The sequence below is a fragment of the Colias eurytheme genome, chromosome 27 (genome assembly GCF_061535395.1).
Source record: "Colias eurytheme isolate Ceu_HAF_F1 chromosome 27, ilColEury1 Martin Lab GWU primary, whole genome shotgun sequence".
NCBI lineage: Eukaryota > Metazoa > Arthropoda > Insecta > Lepidoptera > Pieridae > Colias > Colias eurytheme.
This window is the reverse complement of record NC_143006.1, coordinates 589,188-616,499: the sequence shown is the minus strand read 5'-3', so window position 1 is coordinate 616,499 and position 27,312 is coordinate 589,188. Positions and strand designations below refer to the sequence as shown.

At 32.7% G+C, this 27,312-nt stretch overlaps 1 protein-coding gene across 1 annotated transcript in view; it reads left to right on the top strand.

Annotated features, from left to right (window-relative positions):
• The window catches only part of LOC149896715 (uncharacterized), a 44,901-nt gene that overhangs the window by 856 nt on the left and 16,733 nt on the right, over positions 1–27,312 (top strand). The window contains exon 2 of the mRNA XM_090117081.1: positions 5,045–5,098. Coding sequence (XP_089973207.1) covers positions 5,045–5,098 — 54 coding nt within the window. The remainder of the gene's footprint in view (positions 1–5,044; positions 5,099–27,312) is intronic.

Below are 27,312 nucleotides of genomic sequence, written 5' to 3'. Positions count from 1 at the left end.
ATTATGTATTCAATATTAAGCTGCGAAAGTCCGAATCTAGCTAAAAAACATTACGCTAAAATAAGCATTGCATTATCATAAGACTTGCCACAGAACCGAAGCTGTCAACCCCGAATTCCACGTGGTCTTGTCTGCCCTACCCCTAGAGTGTATGTAAAAAGCCGGAGGCGCGGAGGGAGAGCAGCCCTCGCCCGCCGTGACAAAGCTCGGGAGCCGTGCGGAGCGGAGCGGCTGAGGCTGGTCGCTGAAGGCGACCAACAAGCCGAAGCTGCGAAGCGGAGTACGGGCGACCGTGCTTTGTCACGCAAGGGCGGAAGGGCTGTACTTCCCGTAGCGCCGGAGCTAAGGCAGTGTCTGACACAATATAAAAATCGATTTCTGAAAAATCGTTTTTTTTTCAAATTTGTATTTGCAATGTAAATATAAATCCATTTTTATGTAGCCCAAGAATGGTACCATAATAAACAATCTCTGGGATCTCTTATCAGTAAAATCAGGAATTTTTTTAGTTCAGGGAATTCGATAATATTGTGAGTACATTCAGTTAATTCTAAATATTTTTTTTTACCATAAAAGAAAAAATCGAAAGTCGATTTGAGATCGAGCACACCAATTGGGTTAGCCCGCTTTGAGTAGCAGATCTGAATCGGAGCACCCTGACTTGTGTCAAATTAGGTCACTTTGAGTAGCAGATCTGAATCAGAGCACCCCAACTTGAGTCGATTTAGGTTACATTGAGTAGCATATCCGAATCAGAGCACCCCGACTTGAGTCGAGTTAGGTCACTTCGAGTAGCAGATCCGAATCGGAGCACCCCGATCCCACGTGGTCTTGTCTGTCACACAACAAGAGTGTTTTTGTAAAGCGAGGGGGCGACGAAGCGAGTCTTCTGGCGAAGCCCACTCATTTCCCCCTCCTTAAAAAGTTTACATTTTCTCCCGAAACTATTAAAAAAAATGTCAAAAATTACTGTATTTTATGTTGTATTCTTATCCCCCCTCCTTTTTCCAACCCTCCCTGCCAATTCTCCTCTCCATTACCCCCTTTTTCCTATTACATTTCGTAACATAACCTCAAAAATTGTTTTACATTTTTCTCGAAAGGGGGGGGGGGGTTCCGCACCTCCCCCTTCACAGAGGGGGTTCCTCTCCCCCCCTCCTCACCTCCTCCCCCCCTTTACCCCCCCCCTTCAACGGCCCTTAAAGTACATTTTTACCGTAGATAAGGTGATAACAAAATAAGTGTCATCATTAGTAAACTTGTTTCAAATATTAATCACAAGTAGGTATTCTTAGTGAAATATGCTAATAGAGCAAATATAAATCACATACCTATGCAAAATAAGTAGTTTTTAATATTTAGTGTTCATCATCATCATCATCATCAGCCCACCAGCCATATGTTCCCACTGCTGGGACACGGGCCTCGTACAGGCCATAATCCACCACGCTGGCCAAGTGCGGGTTGGCGGATGACACATGTCGTCGAACTTTTTAATTTTTCGACATGTCGGTTTCCTCACGATGTTTTCCTTCATCGTTCGAGCAGTGGTGATGTTACAACATGCGCAGATAAATTGAAAAATCAATTTATTTCCTGTGCGCTCGCCCGGTCTCGAACCCCGGGCTTATCGATTCGAAGTCCGAGGTCTCACCACTAAGCCACCACTGCTCTTTAGTATTTACCATTTAGTGTTACTTAATATTATAAAGCTGAAGAGTTTTTTTGTTTGAATGCACTAATGTCAGGAACAACTGGTCCGATTTTAAAAATTAATTCAGTGTTAGATAGCCTTTTTATCGAGAAAGGCTACAGGCTATCATCATGCCAAGACCAACAAGAGCGTAGCCACGCGGGTGAAACCGTGGAGCGCAGCTAGTGATGTATAAATGAGAAATTGCTAAATCCCCTTGTGATAAATTTTGCTCACCTAATAATCTAGTTGCATGTTAGAATTTTAATATCTAAAATGGGTCAATCACAACCCACTTTTAGAACGCTCATGTTATATTTTATTATTAATCAATATTCATAGTTAATGGTTAATTTGTTGCTAACTCAAATTAATAATGCTCAAGTTATTAAAACAGTATCTCATCAGAAGCTGAGGTTTTTAATTCGCCGTTTTTATTTTAGTATGTTTCAAAGTGTAGATGTTTACTACTAGTATAGTATTATATTATCTGTGCTACTAGTATGATGTAGTGTAGTTTTAGAGTAGTGTAGATGATTACACCACGCCACAAAACAACCACGGAATGTTGGAATGTTGCTTCAAAATAAAGCCCAAGAAACATTGAATTTGTATCAAAATGCTGTATATGCTGTCATCATCTGGTTAAATCTGCTATTTCATTGAATGTAGGCGCGTTGATTGAATTACGACATTCAATTGAATGACTAAGCCGAACGTTGATTTAACTAGCGTAACTCATCATCCAACTAGTAATCGGATTGTAACATTTGAACAGAGTGGATCAAACGCTCGGCATATTATTGAATGACAAGCATGTTCATTGAATGACGATAGAATTGCTAAATGACGTTCAGTCAAGACGTTGAGGTTACAGTGCCACAAACTTATCTGACCCGGTGGCAAAAACTGGAACTACGTGCCGCCATTTTGAAATGTCACATTTTCACAGACTTTTCATACGGAATATTTTGTTTATATAAAAGAAAGCGACATCAGTGACACTGTCACCGGGTCAGATAAGTTTGTGGCACTATACATATTTTATTCAACAACTTGACAAGTTGTTGTTTATTCATTCAATTAAATGTTGTCATTCAATGGACGCGATAGTCATTCAATGAAATAGCAGATTCAACCAGATTACCTATATCTATTTTAACATTAATCTATTTTTTGGTTGTGTTTGAAATGAATGTCTATTTAAAACTTTTTCTTCGTTCGTAAACTCCCTTTCTAAATTCTACATTATTTATGCGTATTTTTTTCTTAAAAAAATTCTACTTTGAGTTTTTTTTTCAATGACTTGATTATTATATTTCATATTTTATGGTTGGGAATTCTTATTCCCGCGCAAAAGTGAAGCAATGGCGCGCGCGTCGTTTATTTTTCCCGCGTATTCTAGCATATGCCACAGAGCATAACAGCATGCGTGTATTTTAAAATATCCGTTAGCGAGGGGTAGATACTCTTTATCTCGCTTGTTTACCTTATCACTGATAAGCGAGCTTTAACTGGCTTGTACTTACATATTGCGTTAAAAATAGTTGTCCCTGTATGACGTCATTGGGTTTATTAAATGACTCTGAAAAAATGTAGTGTTTAGGGGGTTTCTAACGTTTTCATGTATTTTATTTTTAATAAAAGAATGTTTGACAGAGATAAAAAAAATATAGCTGTTACTAGATACTACATAGAATAAAATCGTGTCGTTTTTCGTTGTCTGTATGTCCCTGTAGAGGTATTATGCTAAGATAGATCATTAAAACTACCAAACGGATTTTATTGTGAATTTTTTAATAGATAAAGTGGCTCTCGAAGATGGTTTATATATCTTCTCTTATATATAAAATTCTCGGGTCACAATGTTAGTCTGCATACTCCTCCGAAACGGGTGGACCGATTCTCATGAAATTTTCTGTGCATATCGGGTAAGTCTGAGAATCGGCCAACATCTATTTTTCATATGTACCACGGGCGAAGCCGGGGCGGACCGCTAGTTTAGCTATAAATTTTTAGTTATTAAGTTTATTTATTTATTTATTTATTTATTTATAACACTTCATTGTACAAAACAATATAGGAAATGTAAGTAAATGTAAGTTTACCCATATTTGCGTAAACAAATAAAAATTCAAACAGATTTAAAAGTAAAATATTTTATCACAATAGAACGCACATCTATAGCGATCAATTTTAATTGCGTTATTTATATCAATCCATAGAAAAAAATATCGAGAAGAAATTCAAATGGGATTCGAAATAGATGACAAAATTATGATAAATTATGCGTTTTGGCGCCATCTCTTCCGTCTACCTGACGTTTTGCAGGTAACGTCATACACTGGCACAGATTCATAAGGAAGATTGAGTAGAAAACTGCCATTCATAGATTTTATAATTCACTATCAAAATAATATTGGCTTGTTAAGTTGCGTTCATTTTTTCGTCTTAAATTTAAATTACTTATTGCTTTCTTTAACAATATGTAATTAGTTTGTGATTGGAAATAAAATGCAAATAAAGCAAATAAATACATACCTACTTGTTAAAAGGAAGGTTTTAATATAAAACGTATACGATTATTTTGACTGTTCAATAGCTAAAGGAAAGTGTTTGTAATGATATCACACATTTAAAATAGGTATATGAAGTATTTTCGATTTCCTCAAAGCCAGTATTTTATCAGCAACACAAAAAATTAATTAAACACCCATTGTATTCGAGTTATCTATTAACAATTAATTAATTATTGGGCACATAACTTATTCGTAAACGAGTTATACGTGAAAAGAGTTTTGTCATCGATTTTTATAAAAAAAAAACACGTCGACCAATAGCACGTGAGCGTTTTGAATTTTAAATTTGGAATGCAAATGCGAGCAGCCAATAGGTCAGAGTGGAATGTATTGGCATATGTTAGTGTGTGTATTTTCAGTTGGAAACGGGGTTGCCGTTTTATTAATTTTATAGGAATATTTTTTTGTGACTTACCCAACTTAAGGATTTCAAAAGTTTCCGGTGGTCGTAATTTAATAGGAATTACGATTTTCTAAACGAGAATAGATTATTTGAAAAGAGAATAATAATGTGATTTGATTTAACGTGTTTAATTTTCGATATAAAAGCGTTACCCATATAAAATTATTTAGTTAAATAAGTTTATTGAAGTATGTACCATATAGACTACGGTCCAATAATTTCTGAGAAATGCAAGAAAAAATATATATAATCGTAATTGTAATCAACATATTCGAATGACATTTCGGGCAGGAGTCCAATGCAACAAGGATTGATTTCCACATTTTTAAAGAGAATTATATTATTCATAATAATATATTCTTGTTACAGATTGCTTCTCTAAAGAAGATCAACGAAGAACTCCAGGCTTCTTTGCAATCCGAGGTAAGATATACCTATTTATTTCATCCATATTGGTTTAGTAGTTTTGCATGAAAGGACAAATAAACATGTTCTAAACGCATATACCAAGTACATATCGTATTCAGTAAAAAAATAGGTTTTTCTTCTAAGTTTAATGATTTTCATTAAATTATTAGGTAAGTGAATTAGCATAATTACATGAATGGCTCGCCTTGATTGCACTACTTCTTTAACTACAAAACGGCTGCACGTATATTGATGAATTTTAACTAGTCAGGCGGAATATATAACTACTACATTTAAATTTTATAGAAAATCCATTTAATATCACTGTTCGTTTACAATAAGCTATTTTTTTAACTAAAAGAAACACATTATAAGTAGGGATACAATTAGTTAACTATAATAGTCTGTAATAAATATAAATTGCTTCCTGTCACTTATTGAATGGAGAATTAAGAAAGTTTTTTTGTAATCTAGGTAGATACGTATATTAAATGATATAATACGTAGTAGTACTATTTATTTTGTAATTTTGGACACCAGGAAAACATTGCCATGAATTAAACTGACAGGCAAATTCGTATTATGATCGCAATAACCAGCCATGGTTAATTATAATATTAAATTAATTTGCCAGTCAGTTCAATTCAAGGCGTAAACTGACTGGGAATAAGAGGTCATAAATACGGCTTCAGGTCGTAAATCAAACGCCGTTATTTAATAAAGTGACTAGGCTCTTAATTAAACGCCGCTGCGATATATGACAGGTTACCATCAGGCATTAGTATATATTTTTAAGTTCCCTATTTTATTACCTAGGAAGCATGTTTGAGAATCGCCGTGACTGGTTTAGGTGAAACTCTACATTTACTAATCAATATACAGGATGTCTTAAAATAGAACAAAGCCAAATAAAAAAGGTTTTATAAATCAAATAAAGGGTTCTGCATCAAACAAAGGGTGCTGATTATAACAAGAATATTCGATTGGTCGACACAAGATAAATGTATTGATCGGTTCGTTTTTGATAAAATTACGATATAAAAGCTACTGATAAGAGCGTACTAGCTTTGTTTTGAGGGACTTCAGCTTGTGAACGGTATGTACACCTTTTTTATTAAATTGCTATAAAAAATATTATAGATTTTTGTGGGTAGTTTGTCATTTTTGGAAATTTTTTTGGGAATAGAGTGATAAATAGGTTTTGTTACGTGATTTGACAATTTTTAATGTTTTATACATTGCTTAAACTCAATGTTGATTACCTGTTTTGAATATGAAATTGATAATTTTCGCTAATTTTAATTATTGTTAGCAAAACGGTCCGTCATAGCGCCGTTGTAGTGACCTTACGAAAGACATTATGGTTTTTTTGTGACGTGCTCTATTTTAATATTTAAGGTATCATAGGTATAAAATTTTAGGAAAATAATATCTAGGTATATGATAGGATTTCACTATAAAAAATAGAACTGCATAATCTAAGTCGGAGCTAATTAAAATACAGACATAAGAATATTATAGACGTGGACGGTGGTCTAGTAAAAAAAATTAAAAGCAACAAATTATGATGTAATAGATTGCTTTCATTATTTGCTCTCTATTTCTAAAAATTATCAAAATTCTATCACAATATTTTAAACAACAATTTCATTGATTAAAAATTAAATTCCAGTCTAAAACGAGTTAGTTTACAATTTTTAGGTTAACGTATTTATGTAGGTAATCGATTTTACATGCGGGTATACTAGAATCGATATTATATGATAAAAAATTTAGCCACATTGACTCGAGGAAATTATTTACGCGAGAAAAAATATGAAGAGTCTGAATGTGTATAGGTATAAATGAGAGAGGTACCTAGTATTAAAATTTTTATAAAAATTAGTTGAATATATTGTATGATGTATCCAAACAAATTGAACACTCAAAAGAATCAGTTTTATTCATTCCTTATGTCAGTTTTTAGTTGTTTACTATAGTCGAGCCAATTTAATAGGCAACATTTTACGTCTATCAATTTTATCTTCGAAGAGAGGTAACCTGCTTAAAAACATCGATTAAAGTGAATTAATCGATACGGACTTGAAACATTTGCCAATTGAACTTGAAACACATGTCAATTTTAAAATTCATCAAGCAAATACCTGTCCCAGTACTTTTTTTCATAAAATTTAAGGAGCATAATAAGACATGTACTATCTACATAATTAAAAAACACAACGCATTTATTTATTAATTTATGATGATTTTTATTCACAAGTAATCAATGCATTCGATTCTAGATGTCAGATTTCGATTTTTAGAGTAACGTCTCTGGTATTTAAAAAGAAAAAAGGTTTATTGACACAAAATTGTAGCGACGTCAGTTCTTTAAATCAGAAATTGTTTATTATGTTTAGAATGGTTTATCAGTAAAATCAAATCTTAAAATTACTTGTATTGGTCATTATTATTATAAATATATAATCGTAATTGAAAAAAGTTAAGCAAATATGCAGTTCTAACAACACAAAATAATATATTATTCTATGTCGCCGTTACTAGGTTACGTTGTTGAATTTTGTTGAACCGTCAAATGTTGCCTATTTTAAAATGGCTCTACTATAGTTACTTACCTGCAAATAAATTATTTGGGAATAATTTAGTTTTAGGAGTGGAATAGTTTTTGGATAGTGTGATAGTTATTTTAGCGATAATAGTATAAGTGAAATATATTTACAAATAAACTGTCTGAAAAATAAAAGTTTCACTTTAAAATAACACAGGTACTGAGAACGTACCTAAATAATTGATCGGAATATATTATGCAACGTTAAACAAATATGGATGGAAAATCACATAGATTCGAAATTAAAGCAAACAAACAAACCGTTGCGCTCTAACCTTTATTCAATCCTTGTTTAAATTATTAAGCTTTACCATACTAATTAGCATTTAACTTAGTTCAAAGATCGTCCATCCGTTTTATTTGCATATATTCAATGTGTTATTGCATCCTGGCCCTTGATATTAACATAATGATTGAAAAAATATGGATTTATTTGATCTACGTGTACATTTTTAACTATTTCAAAGCACTAAACTTGCAAGAGCTATTAATTTTTATTTTATTTCAAAACACTTTAAATTACAATATTTAAATTTTAAACCATTACGCTATTTTTAAATTAAAAATAGTTCCGTCGTACAATGGAATACTCAAAAATACAAAGATTGAATATTTTATTCGAGTACCTGATATAATTTTATGCAACCTGAACAAAAAAAACGTAAATTATCTTTTCATCATTGCACATAACGTCAAGTTAAATGTGTCTCAATTAATCACGTCACTCCACTTGTTACGAAGCTACCGTTTTGAAAAAAACAAAATGGCTCCCATTAATTTTGACTTATTATTGATCGCTTAGGACGTAATGAACTTTGACAGGCGATAATATCTCGCACCTTTGTTCGTCGAGCGTGTTGCATTTTCATGAAGGCTTTACACGCATGCGTGTGTATGTGTGCGCGAAGGCGTGGAGTTCAAACTTGAATTGGCGCAGGCGCCGCCTCGCAACTCAGTATACGTTTGGACGTCACCGCGCGCGGACGTCTCTTGAGTTGAAGAAGCGCCGCGTTCGATTTTTTAATATTTGAGTGCCGGCGTAGTTCAAATAAGGTTATCGGGGCCCTGTTTGCGGGTAGGATATCCGTACGCAAACTTTGGTGAGTTTTCTTAACCTTTTTTTTTTGAAGAATTTCTTGAAAGTTTACAGACTGATTAGCGATGGCTCAGATGCATAGGTGGTGTAGGATTTTTATTTAATATTTTTTTCGCTTATTTCTCAACTGAGTCACGTTGTTTGTACTATGACATCATTGGCACTACAATTGTAAATAATAGCAACGTTAGTCAATGGATTATCTATGCTTGTTGCTGTTAATTGTGAAATTATCAGTCTGCAGTTGGAAATGTTCTTGATACTTTACAATTTAAAAGAACACCGATGCTTATAAATTGACTTATGTATCTCATCATAATATGTGAATGTCTATAGCCAAACTAATGCATAATTTTTATGAATTACTTGCGGTCCGCCCCGGCTTCGCCCGTGGTACATATTTCGCAATAAAAGGTAAATTTCATCAAAATCGGTCCATACAAACAAACCTACAAACCTTTATTACAAACCTTTCCTCTTTATAATATTAGTATAGAAAATGTATTGTAATAAAAATGTTACTATAATTATACGGAAAATTAAACAGCACAATGGTTAAAAGAAGTCAAGGGGAAAACGAAAAAAATATAATAATATGTATCATCTCGCTAGGGCTGCGTGGAAAATAAAAAACCCAAAAATTATGCATGATTATATAGTCCTTTCCTTTTTCCTCTTCAATTTTTTTTTAATTGTATAGGTGCGTAATTGTTCATAGGTCGCACCTATTGCGATACTATAATACATTTCTTATAAAAAAAATAAAAATAAAAATATGACGATATTACCTACATTTAAATCTTTCATATAGTATGTTTCCACAGGCTAAAGCCCGCGACTTCACTTATGTGGTAGCAGGCTTTTTGATATCCATCATAGCTCTTCAACGAACAGTCATCCATCTATCCATTCTCACAAACTATTTAATTTATGTTTAGATTTAATTTAAGTCAAATTTTTCGTTACTTTGTTACTTATTTACAACTTTGGCAAGCCTACAATGAACAATTAAATTTACTAGGATGTTAAAAACTATGACCCAGAACCTATAACAACGGAGTTCTTAAGAAAATGGATATTGGAAAACTTAAAGAAAGAAACGCCGAAATAACGAGTCATACAATAGAAATTAACATTTTCGCATATAATCAACATGTCACTATATTATAAAATTTGGGCATGTTGAAATCGACATTATTTACATATTCAATGATTTTGCTAATTATTTATAATATTTTCTAACCGTAAGACCTCAAGAATAAAATAGGGCTTTCAAAATCATAATTGTTAAGGTTAAAGTAGGTATATTATAGGTGTCAAGGTGGCGTGGTAATCGTTGAAACAATGTTGTGTGTAATAAAATAAAATACGTTGTAAATTTGTGGGTTGGTAATAGAAGGATTTAGTTAACTGGCCTCAAATCAGTGAGAGTGGCCATCCTTGATGATTCTCTTTACGTAAATGGAAGAATTTTGGTAAAATTATTGGAGACTTTGACCCAGGACTTTCTATAATTGTCACCAATTTGAAAATCCTCCTGTATGAGTAAAAGAAAAGCATAAGTTGCAAGAGAAATTTGGGCCTCCACAATTTTTAAGGAGAATATGGAATTTATAGTCCGAAGAACTATAAACTATAATGCGATTAATACGTCACCAATTAGATCGAGCTAAAGAAAAAAAATCATAATTTTCGAAGAACCTTAGGATTCATATTACTCTCACTTCGGACAAAAGATTGTCCTATTTATTCCTGCCAAACGTGCTACTTTCAAATTTTTAATACTACCTCTAGTTACTTATACGACGGAATAAGAAGTCGACCACTAACGAAAACAAGTGCACATTCAATAAATTTTCTTCCTGATGAATTTCATGAATTTGCCCTAAGAAAAGAAATCTTCGTTTGGATATTCGAATTTCGCCCAACTTTTACTAAAGACAGCAATTGAACTCAACTGAATTCTCTGAAATGTTGATATCTTTGAAAATGTTATTCTGGGTTCGTGTTTTTGTTTGTAGTGATTTTGTTAAAGGCTAGATTGACCGACTTATACGCAATATGCGTATTGACAAATACTACGAAATAAACGTAATAAATGATTCAACAGATCTATTGAATAGACGTAATATCGATACTCTTCCAAACAGGGAGTTTGCTAATTGTTCCTAAAAATATAAGTAAACAGCTAAGTTCCTTTTTTGCTTATGTGATAATTTTGGGCATAGCTCATTTGAAAATGCTAGCGTAGGGAAAATCTATATTGATCATAGATTGTTTTTAATAGGCACGTATGAAAAGGAAAATATGCCTAAACATCACCATCTTGATCCAATTTTAATAGAAAAGGTTATATGACCTAATCCCAAAGAACTTGTAGTTAGTGTTTAAAATGTGTAATTACTGTATACAATGTTGTAAATAAGATAAACTATCACTAAATCACTAGTAATTTCCCAATAGTCATGATGTAGTATGTTTACGAATTCTAGTACATTTTCCTCGATGAGGGGATTCCACGGCATTATTTGTTTAGCGATAGATCAAAGATACGTGTTAAATAAATCATTGCCAATTAATAGTAAATGTAGCCTATGTTTTGTAATGTTAAATGTTCATAACTTGGCTAGGAAGTCCATCCTAAAAGTTAGCAGGTTTCACAGCTTCTGGACAAGTTTTGTTATCTTATGTTTCTGTCAAAGTGACGTATATAATGTTTGAAAATGAAATGAAATGAAATAATGGTGAAATAGGTCATCAGGATGTGGTGGAAAGTAAAAATAGATCCTTCAATATTCGTCATTGAAATACTGAATACGGGCAGTTAGATTGAGCATATGCTGATTAGCTTTTCCACACATACTGCTGATCTTTTTCTACCATTTTCGTATTTTTATGAGATATCCTTTGATCTATTACTTCATCTGTGTGTGCTGCTATATATTTATTCTTTATTTCTTAAAAATATTATCCTATAAAATATTAAAAAGGCGCTTAATCGGGTGCATTGTTGCCAATTTTACGTTTTACTATCACGACTTGAGTCAAATAGTCACTTTGTGTCAATAAAAAAGGTTATAAATTCTAGAAGTCTGCACGATTCTTCATGCAATCGCAAGGACTTGGATTTTATAGGCCTATAAACGTTTTTTCACGATTTCAGTATTATCGGCATGTGTATTTTTAAGTACGGTAATTAAAGAAATATGGATTATGGTTGGTTGAGGACTTTTCTACGAGTATCGTAGTTAATAGATTGTGCCTTAGAAATTATATTGCTGCAGTAGTCCGTCACAAAGTATAATGCGTTATCTCATTCTCTAATATCAACCATTTTTATCCCCCCTCGGAATATGAAAAGGATCTAAGTACAGGTTTCGCGGTCACTGTAGTAATAATTTAACAATTACTAATACGCTCGAAGGAATATTGTATTGATCGTCCTGCAATTTGAGCGGCTACATTTTTGATAAAATTCAACATTCGTCTTTGAAAACACATAGAGATATATGAAAATAGATGGCTATTCAAACCTCTTGTTAGAGATTTTCTTCTTGGAACTTTGCTCCGTTAAAATTTTATGAGTCAATTTCATGAGAAAAGAGAACATGATGCCTCATTGGTAATTATGGGATAAGAAGGAATCCATCTAATTTTCATAAGGTTTAGAATACAAGGCATGCATAGCAAACTTCATCATTTGCCCTAATATATTGATAAATATCGCACCACCAACGACAGACTATAACACCTGACCAATCAATTCATATTTTCATATAATTTCACACTTAATTGTCCATTCGTAATATAATAACATAACAAGGTTACGTTTTATCTGCAAATCGATGGCACAGAGTATAAATCCCGCCATTTCTGCGCACAGACCATAGATAATTAATGTTGTGTCCTCTTTTTTAAGGCGCATCTACACAATGGTCTTGCGTGCTAGCAGGCAGTTTGTTTTTATTCGTTGTTTTTTAATCATTTAATGCGTTTTCAATGTCGTTGACGTGATTGAAGGGTGCTTGGATGATGTAGTTAAACGTAAGATTATTAATCTATATATATATCTATATATATAAAACTCAAAGGTGACTGATATAGTGATCTATCAACGCACAGCCCAAACCACTGGACGTATCGGGCTGAAATTTGGCATGCAGGTAGATGTTAGGACGTAGGCATCCGCTAAGAAAGGATTTCCCGAAATTCTTGCGGGAACGGGAAAAAACGGGGATGCACGTACAAAGTCGTGGGCGGAAGCTAGTGCTAGATATATTCAGACAGATATTCGACTGCGGTATTTTTTATGACAATCAGGAAAATGGTGGAGACATAGATTTACCTACTGATAAATTTTCCAAAGAAATTGATATTATGTACTAACCTTAGTTAATTATTTCTTTTTCCGCAAAAAAATACATTTTTGATGACAATATAATAAATTTTCCTTTGTCTAGCGCCGTAAAATTTTACACTCGTATATTTTTATAGAAATGTATTGAGATTGCACATATTGTATTATTGTATCAGATGTTACACTCAAGGCACCTGATCAAATAATGAATTACAATCGAATTTGAATCTTATTATTTAGTATTAGAGTTTTAAATCGTGTAGCAATGATCAAATTCCGAACGTTTTATTACGTTACACCAATATAACATTTACGTATAAGGAATATGGCTTAAAATCGCGTATGTGTTTGTATTTATAAGGAGCATGCATAATTCTATTAGTTTTCGATGATGGAGTAACGCCTTTTTGTATGAGATCGTTTAAATAACTTTATATACAATGGAATTTTCTATTTTATTTGTTTTATTTGACGCGACGAAATGTCGTTAACCTCAAGAATAATTGACTCGAGTTTATTATTTTTCAATGATTTTATTTTTTAACAACATATGTAAGTATTTGTTATCGATCCTGTTATAATAAAAGTATAATGTGATCCAAATAAGAATAGGAACGTTGATGACCTTTATGTCTAATGTCATTTAAAAATTCCATTTACTTATCCTTTTTAATGTTAACGTTTTATTTTATTTAACTGAAAATTTGAAATTAAATACAAACGTTATTAATTAAGTTGAATAAAGGCATATGACGTCAAAATATGGCGCTGAATTGATCCTTGGCTATCCCTATGTCTTAAAGCAGTATTAATGCCATTGCTTTTCCACACTGGAAATAATACTGCTTTAACACATCATGGTCTAGTTTTCGTTTGCTATATTTTTTTTATTTTTTTAACAGTCACGAATTGCCAGTAATTAAAAAAGGCGGGAATATATGGTGCTATAAACCACAGATAACGAAGTCGTGACAGGCAATTAAGTAAAATTTAATTTTTATTGACTAATAATTATTATTATTGCGATAAGGAAAGTGAAACCTTCGTTTTGTAATTTTAGGAGTTTAAAATAATTTGAAGTTGAATGACATTTTTTTAGTCTTTCGTTTGGTATAATTTTTTCATCAACATAAGTTCATTAGTTTCTACATGTCGGGGAAATAAATAGTAAACACATAAAATACTAGAAGTAGTATAGTAGTAGAAGTACCCTTCTAGTAATATAAGGATTTTTTTTAAATACTAACCTCTGTTGTGGAATTACGATTGTATAATAGGACTAATACGTTTTAAATCAATGTTAATTGGTTTCATTCGTAGTAATATCAAAATAAAACTTATCCTAAAGACACGAGTCAATTCAAGATTAGAGAAATCTAAGATCAAAAAAAGTTGACTCAAATCGTACGTAACACAGTCGAACTAAATCTAACTTAAAATACATTCGACAACAAAAACGTCGCCATTGTTCACTTCACTTTAGAAAGTGCTGGAAATTTCGTTTAACACCAAAAAGTTTTTAATCTATGGCCCGCGTCAAAGCAAATAGAGCATAGAACACTTACCGTAGATAACACGGCGTGGTTGAAATTAAAGGAGCACCGTTATTCCCTTATCTGTGGTGTTTTTTATCTGTGCTATGACTTGCTCCATTGTTTCCAACTGTCACTTAGGAAATAGGTTTTTGGGATAATGACCAGACATAAAAATATGTACCTATTAATTTAAGATCTATAGAAACTAGAAATATATAATTGGCAGGATTATAAGTATGTATATAAAGTGAGTCTTATGATTGGTGGAAATATGTATATTGTATGTATAGCCTGTGTTGCTTATAACAACCCGATTTTTCTCTTTTTCGTAAATGAAGTTAGATAGTTATTAAATGTCAAAATAATTTGAAACTCGCGCGTAATTTGGAACCATAATCGGCATTTATGAACCACTGATTTTTTAAATTTGTACGATTGTTAAATAAATGTTTTACGTATAAATTTTATATATGAGGTAACAATACCTACTTGTGAGTATTTTGTGTATTATCTACCCCTCAATTAAACGGTTGATAAAAAACAAGATGGCGGATGTAAATGGCGGAAAACAGGTTGAAATGGCGATAGTGACGCTCCGTTTTGTAAAATTTATATTGGCGTACACTGAAAAAACTTCTGTTTAACTGATTATTTGAATAATGTTAGGTGATTTTTTTATAGATTTTTGAAGTGAAACTTCTAGAGGCGCGTTGAGAGTAAAATTTCAAGGTCGCGTCATGGCAATACCGTCACGTCATGGAATTAGGCAACGATCAAAGAAGTGGCACTTCGTGTGCTAGGCGCACACAATCTTTTTTTGAATGCATAATATTGATAATTTTTTTGTGTGTTTTAATTTTTGTTGATGCCTGATTGTGAAAGGTGGCAACCCTTTCATGCACGTCCATCTGTAGGTATATATTAAATAATAATATTTAAAAAAAAAACTAAAAAACACGCTTTTTATAGAAAACCGAACTAAAAAATAGAAAATTTTATCAAATTAGTGTATTGTCATCGGTCCTCAATAAATCTACAAAGTTTGAACGAAATCTGACCGTTTAAAGTGGGTCAAAATCGCGCCCAAAGAAGTCGGTTACAAACAAACATACAGGTGAAGCTAATATAAAGCGTGTAAAAAATATATATTTTTGTGTTTTTACTTTTTAATTCTCAACATAACTATAATTACTTAAAAATAATCTTGTATTTTCTTCATAGTCGCATACAATTCAGAAAATCAGTACTGAAATGATAAAAAGATACACAAACAATTAAATTCAATATGTTGTACTTGAATCTGTCCTTTGATCTAGGTGATGAATGAAAATTATTTTAGTAACAACGATTAAACCGCTGATTACAAATTTGCAATACAATTTGTTGATAATGTTTGTATTTCACATGAATTGTATACGATATTAAAGTATAGATAAGAGTACTTCAGTTTATAACGTTATCTAAAATTCATAAGATAAATGTTCCCGGAAGTTAATGATTAATGAAAATATAATTATAGATAGGTATAGGTATAGCGATAACCTACTTTTGGGTTTTTCGTTTAATTTTATTTCGTAGAATAGTTGACGGTGGATTAATTTTAACCTGTGATTGTTTAGATTAGTTAACCTATAGTTAAGTAGTGAAACCAGGATAAAATGTTATTCTATGTTCCAAGCTAGAGATTACTTAATATTATAAAGCATATTCAAAAGAAAACAATAAGAAGGCCCAGGAGCCAGCTTTATTCTATTTATAAAAAAAAAACTTGTATTTCAGAATTTCTAATATATATCTCTGAAGATACAATGTAATACGATAGGCGACTAAAAATAACAATAATTACGGAATTCAAACATCAGCTGAGTGTGTGAGAAACAGACAGACATATAACACCACTGTAAGAGTATACGCCGGCTACTGGAATAAGCAAAATGTGGAATTTCTATTAGTATTGTAAATGGGTATGTCTGTTATGTTGTTAGTGTAAAATTGCTGAATCGGTTGTAGTGAAAAATTTTCGGATGGATAATTTAAATTTTTAATGGTAGGTATCTGTCCCATTGGAACTTTTAAATTGCTGAATTAGTTTTGATAAAAATTCGTAAAGAGATGAATATTCATAGTTTATCACGTGCTACATATTTTAATGAAGTCGTAATCAGGTGATTACTTGATGGGAATTTGTATATGTAGTAGGTATACAAACCGCGGGTAATTCGGCATAGTTTGTACAAGTTCTTCCTTAATTATTATTTCATTTGTATATTATAATTAATAATATATTTTTGATGATTTGCTATTAGAAAATTGTGTCTCATGTGCTCCAATTTAAATCAATTCAAATCGGTTTAAACCCGATCAAACAAGTGAATTTTGAATATCATTATTTATTACTTATGCGTATTAATTGACTTTGCACCTATGATTACATTCAGTTTTCAACCGACTTAAAAAAAGGAAGCTACAATTCGACTGTATTTTTTTTGTGTTTGTTACCTCAGAACGTTTGACTTGATGCAACGATGTTGATGATTCTTTTGTTATTTGGTAGCTGGTGCCTTCCAGTTAGTCAAATTTTGTCTAGTTCTGATAATTTGAAGGTGGGTTTTCTGTTAAAGAATGATTAGGAGCTGTCATTACCAATGCGTATATAATTAATTTTGCGTACTTTTTGAACCGATTTTTGGTTGACTATCTCAGTAATTTAACTTAAATTTCTATTTATATTTCGATTCATAGATTTTATAAGGATAAGGGGTGTAGGTCACAAGCACTAGCCAACCCCAATGCGGGCGCCATCTTTATATTCCATACACGTCACACAGCGGGGTCACCCGGCGTGACCCGTATTATATGTTAATTCGATAAACACGAAAAACTATTATAATTTAAAAGTAGACGATTATAATTTTAAAATCACCCTGTTTGTCAATACAGTGACCAAGTTATTGACGGTTTTGTAACATTTTTTTTTCACAATTTTTAGTTTTTTCTTTTGTTCGAATATTTGGTATTGTAATACGTGACGTGGTGGTGCGAAATTTAGCGTTTTACAAATGGGTCGAGAATAAGTAGGATAATACGGTATTTGTTGATTTTGCGGGCAATTTTTAGGTATATTATCTTTGGAGAAAACGGTTTTGGGTGAAGTAATGTGGCACAGAATATGTTATTTTCTACGATTTCAATCTAGAAATAAGTGATGAATGATATATCCTATTTCCCAGCAATTGTAATAAGTCTATTCGGAATATGGGATTTAGGAAATTTTGTAGTAGTACTTTAGATATTTAAATTTTATAATTAAATTAGGATATTCTCTGTAAAATAGGGATAAAGTGTAATAATTATTATGCCATATTAAAACTTTGCATTTCTCAATTCTTAAAATACAGGTCTTCTTGTCCATGAACAAAATCTAGGTATCATTGAATCAGCTGTTATTTCCCTAGACAAGGAGACATATATTTTTTTTCTTTTAGAGATAGAACAAAGTCCAAAAAATGCCCAGGATACAAGCCATTTCCACACCCAAAAGGTCACGTAGTGTCACCAACACTAATAACCATAATGAATAAAAGTAAACTGAAAACAACCACACTGATATCAGTCGGCCATTGTACACATGTGTGTTTGTTCAGATGTGTACACTCGCTGGCTGAGACACGGAACGAATTCTTTGAGATAGCGCTGTGTTTGTACGGTTTATATGGTCAATGTGAGGTGGTTTATAAGTTTTTTGTAGCACAGGACCACAGACATGTATCTTGATACATGTCCGTGCACAGGACAGTTCTGTGGCATCGTTGTTATGATATATTATGATGCATGAAAAAGAGAAGTTGGCGTGATTTTAAAAGAGCAATTGCAGCGTTTCTTCTTTGCTGTGCAACTGTGTAATTATTGTGTATTATGATTTCAAGAAGAAGAAAGTAATGATCAATTTTAAAGTGATATTTTATTACTGTAAGTACTGTTCTGTGTATTTGTTTGCAGTTTGCACACAAAAATAACTATCATTCGAAACATTCATACTTCAAATTGTTCTAATATCTATATAGAATCTACAATGTACGCTTGTGTGAACTATGCTTATACCAGCGACAAAATATGTGTAGAACGTGCTTAAATCTTGCGGCGGGCAAACGATGAGTTCTTTTTTTTATTGAACGTAGGTTCCAACTGTCAAGTGTCAAATGATTTTGAAAATAGAATGTTTGTCATTTTGTTTTTATTTAATCGGCGCAGTTAATTATTTTGTTATTGTTAATGAATACTGTTTTGAAATTCGTTATATTGTTTTTTTCAATGAGTTTTAAATTCTGTTATTTGCAAGTATAATACTGACGGCAGTTACTGAGTACCTACTGTTAGTGGGGACTGTGGTAATACGTATTAGTAGATATTTTTTCAATGTAACAAACAATTCTTAAAAATAAATAAACTTGTCGACAGAGAGAAACATACTGTCTTACCACAAAAAAATTTAGACAGGGGTTAACATTAAGCGCGGGTTCTCTTTAATCTGGTTTTGTCGTATTTGACATAGACAACTATGAAAGTGACAGATCCCTGGTTTAAAGTTAGATTGTGTTTGAATTGTTTTGTGGTAAGACCAATAGATTGTACAAGTCACGGTCTTTAGCTCTTACTTTAGCTATGGCTATGTCGTTTTCACTGATATTCAAATAAAACGGTAGCTCAATTACCGTCAAAGAGATTCAGCAAGCAACGGTTAACAAACAAGCTGCGCACGTCACGTCCGCCATTGCTGAAAGTAAAATTTAAAATGCTAATACAGTTTCGTAAGCTAACCTCAGCTAACCCGTATGTATGGCAAAGTTTCTTATTGTAATTTAAATATTTGACTTGTGATTCAAAACTGACTTGTTTGAATATGAACCGCGTCGTGTACGTGTAGATGTAATCGCACCTTTTGTCTGTACGGTTGTGGTAGGTCCTTCCGAATTCAGTAGATGCTAATGCGGTTGAAAATAGCTCGTAAGTGATACGTAATTAAGTAGATTTTTGTGTGGCAAGTTAGAGGATAATTTCTTAATTGCACAATAATGTAGAAGAATTAGAGAAGTTAATGGAAAATCAATTGTAATTTCTGTGAAATTCAGTCGCTTTTGCAGTGACGAATTATACCTTAAAATGTTGATAAATTACAATAAAAAAGCGACATAGTTTGTTTCAAGACGAAATTCTAAGAGCTATGTTTTCTGGATGGTGCACTACTTCATACAATAATTTATTTATTTATTCCTATAAGGCTGCTTGCACCATCTAGTCCAATGTGAGATCTATGATAGAGTACAAATTATGCCGATGTTTTGACTAGAAAGCAATATCATTCAGACGAATTGTAAACATTTGATGCGGAGATATCAAGACAAAACATTTGATAAAAATATACATATCTTTTAGCTACAACCTAAATTGTATATACTTACCTACCTTTTGTAGGTATATACAATTTCTTTCTGTGTAGGTACACAAATATAGATATGTATGGAATTTGCCATCCTTCCATTGCACTTTTTATTATATTATTACGTGTTTTGTTATTATTTCTGACATTTATGAAGCTTTATGGATGGTTCTATAGTCCAGTCACCAGTGGTTAGTATGATTGTGTAAGATGTTCTGGGTTACGAAATTTTTTGAAATAGGTTCAGCATTTCCGTATAAATCAACGAACATATTACAAACTTGCACTGAAGTTCAGATTCGCAGTAAACCTATAGTTTACTATATCGATCATTCAACCATTGTGTAAACAACACGGTTGCTAAGCAACGCGGCGTGCGAGCGAGATAGAGTATAGAAACATGCATGCGTTAGAGCGAGACGGCGCGGGGGTGAGGAACGATAAGGCGCGTGCGCATAGTTGGAGTTTTATTGAGGAAATTATTACTTCCTATAGTAGAAACTAGAAAGGTTTATGGTTATTAATGTTTTAATGGTAATATTATAGGAACAAGCATTTGTGATTGGTAACTATAATATTGTAGCGTGTGAAATCCAATGAGCGTGTGGGCCGAGCACACGTGTCAGAAGTGAAACTTTGGCAAGATTCAAAGATACCAAAATCGTCGCTTTACTACATGACGTGACGGTATTGCCATGACGCGACCTCGAAATTTTACTCTCAACGTGTCTAAAGAAGTTTTATTTCAACAAACTCAAAATGCTACTAATCAATCATAAATTAATAATCGGCATCGTATTAATTTTAAACGTTCTTTTCTATATTGTTTTTGTATTAAAAGCAAATAAATGAAACGCAAAGGCATCGAACCGACGGACCACCCGTAAAGCATTCTCACTTCTTAGAATGCACTAAATCAACATACCATCGCGAAATATAACAATATATTACTGAACAAATAGCTTGGCCTCAACAGAATATCTATTAATTTTTGTAATCTGTAGAATTTAGCTAGCTAAATTTTTAATAAAGATAATTGATACTATAATATATTATGATACAATACTAAATAATCTACCTGTAAAAAAAATAACAGGATGTCTGTATATAAAATATTAGCAAAAAAGAGCATGCTATGCAATATGTACGTTTTATGGAACCCCAAAAAATTGATAGAAAAGAGGCTATTTTATAGTATGATTTTTGTGTCTAGAGATAGTTAGGAGCGGTAAAATATATCATAACCATAACATATTATTATACAATCGAAAGTTAAAAATAAATATTTTTATAGGTACTCATAAATAAATGGTGAATTTAAAAACCTCTCGCACTGCGCTATACAGCCTTGTCCCACTTGTATCGCTAACAAGTGATTATTGACACGGTCGGCATCGTCTGTGACCGTTGGAATAAATATTGTTTTGTACTAAAGTCTATAATGTCGTTTTGTCCCGGTAGTATGGATGCCCCCTTGGAGTATGGAGGATATGTCCCCATGTCCAGATGTAGGAGATATGTCGAGCTGTTGGAAACTCTATATGTACTTACGATAAAATTATCTTGCTGATAATCTTCTTATATACATATTATTATATAAGAAGTATATCTTCTCTTTATATATAAAAATGAATCGCAAAATGTGTTGGTAAGTGCATAACTCGAGAACGGCTGAACCGATTTCGATAATTCTTTTTTTATTATATTCCTTGAAGTACGAGGATGGTTTTTATGTAGAGAAAACGTAGATATGTACCACGGGCGAAGCCGGGGCGGACCGCTAGTTAAAATTATAATTTCAACCAAGAAATATAATTTCAGTTATATAAGATTTGTGCATAAACTGTCCGGCAATAGTTAAAACAAAAATTTTTTAGATTCGCCTCTGAAAGGGGTTGCGATGAACCAATAATTTCTCAAATATCGAGTCGTCAGGAAGAGAGTGTGTTATTCAATAAAAACTGCTTATTCGAATTTTTGATGATTCAAATTCAATTAGTTTTGAATTTAAGTTTGCGGCTACGTTAAACGTATTCTTATCTATCTTCTTATATATAAAAATGAATCGCAAAATGTGTTGGTAAGCGCATAACTCGAGAACGGCTGAACCGATTTCGATAATTCTTTTTTTATTATATTCCTTGAAGTACGATGATGGTTTTTATGTAGAGAAAACGTAAATATGTACCACGGGCGAAGCCGGGGCGGACCGCTAGTACCTAATAATATCATCTCGTGCTTACATCCACTACTGTAAAATATGTGTGATTTACTAATAATAACAAACTTTCTTGCAAATTCTCTGCATAAGTATTAGGGGTACATTAGCCATTGATTCTAAAATACAAGATAAACCAGTAAAACGGGAATCGAACCAGCTACCCCTCTATGTGTGAACATACATTGATTACGTCACACAAAAGTGAAGAAAGTTTTCTGAAGTAGTATTTGTAAAATACGTTTAGAAATTGCATAAAGGTTATAAAGTGTCTAAAAAGTATTGAAGTGAATTACCCTTTACAACTTTTCTCTTAAATTCAAACATTTATTTTCAAGTAGAGACTTTTAAAAGCTCTTTTGAATCATCACATTGCATGGAAAATGTTTGAATAAGTACATTAATTAGGTTAGTTTGTTAATAGATTTTTACAAATAGATTTCTTCACCTACATAAGCATTCAAAAAAATATCTTAATTTTTTTTTATTTGGGATTTGATGCGATAGAAATTAGCAATTTTACTATCACTATTACTCGCTGCCTATCTTTTTATTTTTAAATTGATTCGAACATTTTTGCGCCTAGGTTTGAAATCAATTGTACCGTTCTTTTGATAAAAAGAGTAAGTATCTCATCCATCCACGACTCCCATTTACCCTCAGTAATTATTAATCTAATAATTTGTCACAGTTATTTTTCCCACCACCTCGTCACGTAATTTCCGACCAAAACTAAAAGATGTAAAACCGAGTTACGTTAACTTAGTAAATTGCACAACCACAATAACAACACATTGTTGTACTTTAGTACTTGACACACATGTAAATGTTCTAAACGAGGATTTGTAATGGCTTAGGAATTTTGTAGTTTTTGGTCCCTTAAATGTTACTCGACTTAGATTTTAAATATCGTTAGTAAAGAAGATGTTTTTCGGTAACTCAAAGTAGAGTACCTAGTAGAGGATATGAGAATTTAATATCGATACATTTTTGAGGTATTCTTACTGCACATAATTCGTTATTCATAAAAATTTTCGAAATCCACCTCAGTCTCTACGTTTCTGCAAGTAATCATGTGTCGTTTATCGAAATTATAACAATTGTAAAAACATTATGAAGTCAAGTAAATAAATTATGGTCAGGTCATGTGTTAGTATAGTTTTATTAAAGCGTCCATTGCATTTGATAGATTAAAAACCCAGCTATATATGTAGTTAAAAAAGAGAGCTTTTCCAATACATTATTACCTAGTTGAAACAGACCAGTTTCCCAATAAATTCCTGCTCACCTGACGTTAAGTGATTACTGTGAACGCCGACGTGCGGTCACTGGGTTCCGTAAAACTACTCCCTGAGGTTTCGACTGTCGGCCTCTATCGGCCACCGCGTGTGACCACTGCTCTCCAAACAGCGGCTTTAACACGCCGTGACAGCGCGTCGCGTCGCATCAGAGAGTGACACTTTGCGACACTGTGTTGTGGTGAAGGATGGAAAGTGTCGCTGGTCTATAGTCCTTTCCACCTAAGATGATTTCTGTGAGACATCGATTTTTGACACGTGTAGAGATGTCGGTTACTGAAATCGTATCAATTGTTTCCGATAATCGATAATATTCTATATGGAAATGAAATCGATTTGAATAAAGTACCAAAATTAGTTTTTTCGGCATTTCGCCAACAATTAACTAAGGAAACTTAGCAAACAACAGCAACAAAAAGTCAACAATAACAATTAGTAACAATAACAGAATACCACGTAAAGTATCAATATAAAAATGCAACTTGTATACAAGGCTGACGCACTCGTACAGACGATTGACTCGATTGACAAACGATCACAAGATGGGCGCCGATTATATGATTTTCCAACTCTATGATTTTTCAACGATCCATTTCATGTACACGAATTGCGTAGGTATTATATTTTTGTTTTATTTTATTTTATTTTTCATTATATTAAACTAAACAATACTGTTTTTGATTTATAAGCTTAAGATGTTTCATTTTTATATTTTTGGTACTAATGCCGCCATAAAATAAAAATATTATGCACTAAAATTATTTTGACTTTTTAAACATAAAATTCGTAATTCGGAACACAATGAAGTGTCACAGGAATCATCATAGGTGAAAAGGACTATAGTTAACGTTGGTGACATAGGTCTGGTTAAATTTTGTAAGAAGTGTGTTTAAGATGATGATTCAGGGTGTAGTAATGGTATAGAGGATTTCTTAATCGGGGAATACTACTTGGAAGTGGGATGTTTTGAATTTGAGATGTTAATTAATTTAAAACTTGCAGGATTCTGCATCCTGTTGAACATAGTTAAATTTATAAATTTATAAAGCATTTGAATGCCATAAAACCAAAAATATCAAATTCAACATAGTTAAATTACTAGATAATTTCTAGCATTGTAATTAAAGCTAATATTAAAAATAATAATAAAGGAATTTAAGGAACGTGTCGGGTTTGTAAAATAAATTCACTCAATAATTGAAATATGGAATTTTTCACACTCGTAATATTTATATGATGATTTGATTTGGGTCCCTATCATCAAACATATCATTTCTCACACACTTTAAACACTCGTGTACCAACTTTGTTTGTCCCATCATTGACTTATCAAATAGCTCGTCTATACACAATTACAATAGAGTGTGATTATATAATAGCATTCATGCATCCGGCATGCAGTTTGAGAAACCGAAGGTCGCAGCTCGATGTGAACATGAAACATGGTGCCATGACCGAGTTTTCCAGGCATTTTTTCCGCTACACCATCGTTAGGCACGCATGGGACATGTTGCTAGGATCCTCCCGTCGATTTCATTAAAGTTTTCATATTTAATTCGTATTTTAATGCTAAATTTAAAAAAAAAATTCTTGGTTTGAGGTCTAGAAAAATTTGATGATAATATTCTAAGTGGTCTGACCCTTGACGGTCAAAAAGTTTACGTTAAGGTGTAGTTGATGGGTTTTGAGTTGAAATATAAATATTTAATCGTAAATAATTAATTTTCTTAATATACTATTATAAAGGCGAAAGTTTGTATGGATGTATGGATGTTTGTTACTCTTTCACGTAAAAACTACTGAACCGATTACAATGAAATTTAGCACACATATAGAGGGTAACTTGGATTAACACATAGGATAGGTAAGGAAATCCCACAGGAACGGGAACTATGCGGGTTTTCCTTTGAAAACGCGGGCGAAGCCGCGGGCGGAAATCTAGTCGTAAATAATAATTTAACTATTTGGTACAAGTGAAGAAAATTTGTAAAACGTGGAAAAAATATTCCCAAGTGCATTAGAAAATTACGATGTTATAATAATATACGAAAATACATTGTTATACAAAGACTTTCCCCCAAATTGAGTAATAGCTGAAGTTTTCTTTGCACCAAGGTTAAGCAATGGTCAGTACCAACACCAAGCCTGTCGTTTTATTGTCAGCGTTCCGCCATTTTCCCACGATTATCTCAGCAGAGACTGTCATTTGAATCGCTGGGCTGTTGTTATTGGTTCTTGGAATTTTGTCTGTTAGATTGCTTGTATAATCGCCGAGTAGTTAGGTGTTAGTTGCTATAATCGAGATATTTTTTCTGACTTTCTGATTGTGGCTTTACCAAACTGGTCGTAAACTTTATAAGACCTCTTTCTTTAATTATTCTATCAATGAAAAAAGCCCAATCAAAAGCCGTTCCTTAGTTTTAAATATTTAAGCCACATAGGGACAGATAGATAGCGGAAAGCGACTTTATTTCATACTATGGGGTTTAAATTTATCTGTACGTCGCGACACAAACCTTCAGGCGTCAGATTTGTGAAATCAATACTAATATTATAAAGCTGAACAGTTTTTGTTTGTTTGTTTGAACGCGGTTATCTCAGTAACTACTGATCCGATTTGAAAAATTCCTTCAGTGTTAGATTACCCATTTATCGAAGGAAGGCTATAGGCTATATATCATCACACTAAGACCAATAGAAGCGGAGCAATGCGGGTAAAACCGCGAGGCACAGCTAGTAATTCATAATAGGTACATTCAATGTATTTTGTACAAAGTTATCTATTTCTGCCATCTTCGACAGTGGCAGGGAGTTTTAAAAATTTTAATCTAAGCAAAATGCAGAACGCTTAACACCGATGCGATCTACGCTGTGTAAGATAGCTCTCTTTAAAATAACAATGAAACGTAAACGACGTAACGTCAATCACAAGTGACATTGGCCCGTGCACTTTGAATAGCTACATTACCATCTCCATTCATCATATACCTAATCATCATCGATCAATGCAATACCATCCCTATCGTTAACACGTTAAAATTCAAATCCGCTTACGCTTATTACGAACTTGTCACGTTCTATTTTAGGATCATCATTAACCATTGCAATATGAGCTGTATCTTAAAGGAAAGAAATTCTATATTACGTGCGTTTCTTATGTTTTGCCGCGGTGGTTGATCATTGCAGTTACAACCCTATTACTTAGAATTAAAGTTGAAATATATATCTACGTATAACGCCTGGTAATGGAAGGCTCTTCAAAATGTACCATTAAAAGTTTTTACTGTTTCTTCACCAACAATAACCTCTATTACAACTGCATTTGAGATACAATAGACTTGAATATTAACTAATACACTCTTATTTTCTAAACTACCGAGTTTCAGAGTTGATTGTGTGTTAGCTGGTTCATGTTATTACAGGATTATGTGTTGTAACACTTATGAGATAAGGTGTATTTTCTTTTGTATTTATTTCGCACGCAACTCGTTCCGCTTGCTATGAAGGACACAGTCATGTGAAATTGATTCTATTTTCATTATTATTTGCATCGCCGTTTCTATTTATATTTATTTTATGATTTAAGTTTATATGTGATATAATTCACTCAGAAATTGACCATTGATTTCACAATTCAGGCCTATTTTATATTTTAACGGTGCGTCTAAAATAGTGTGTTT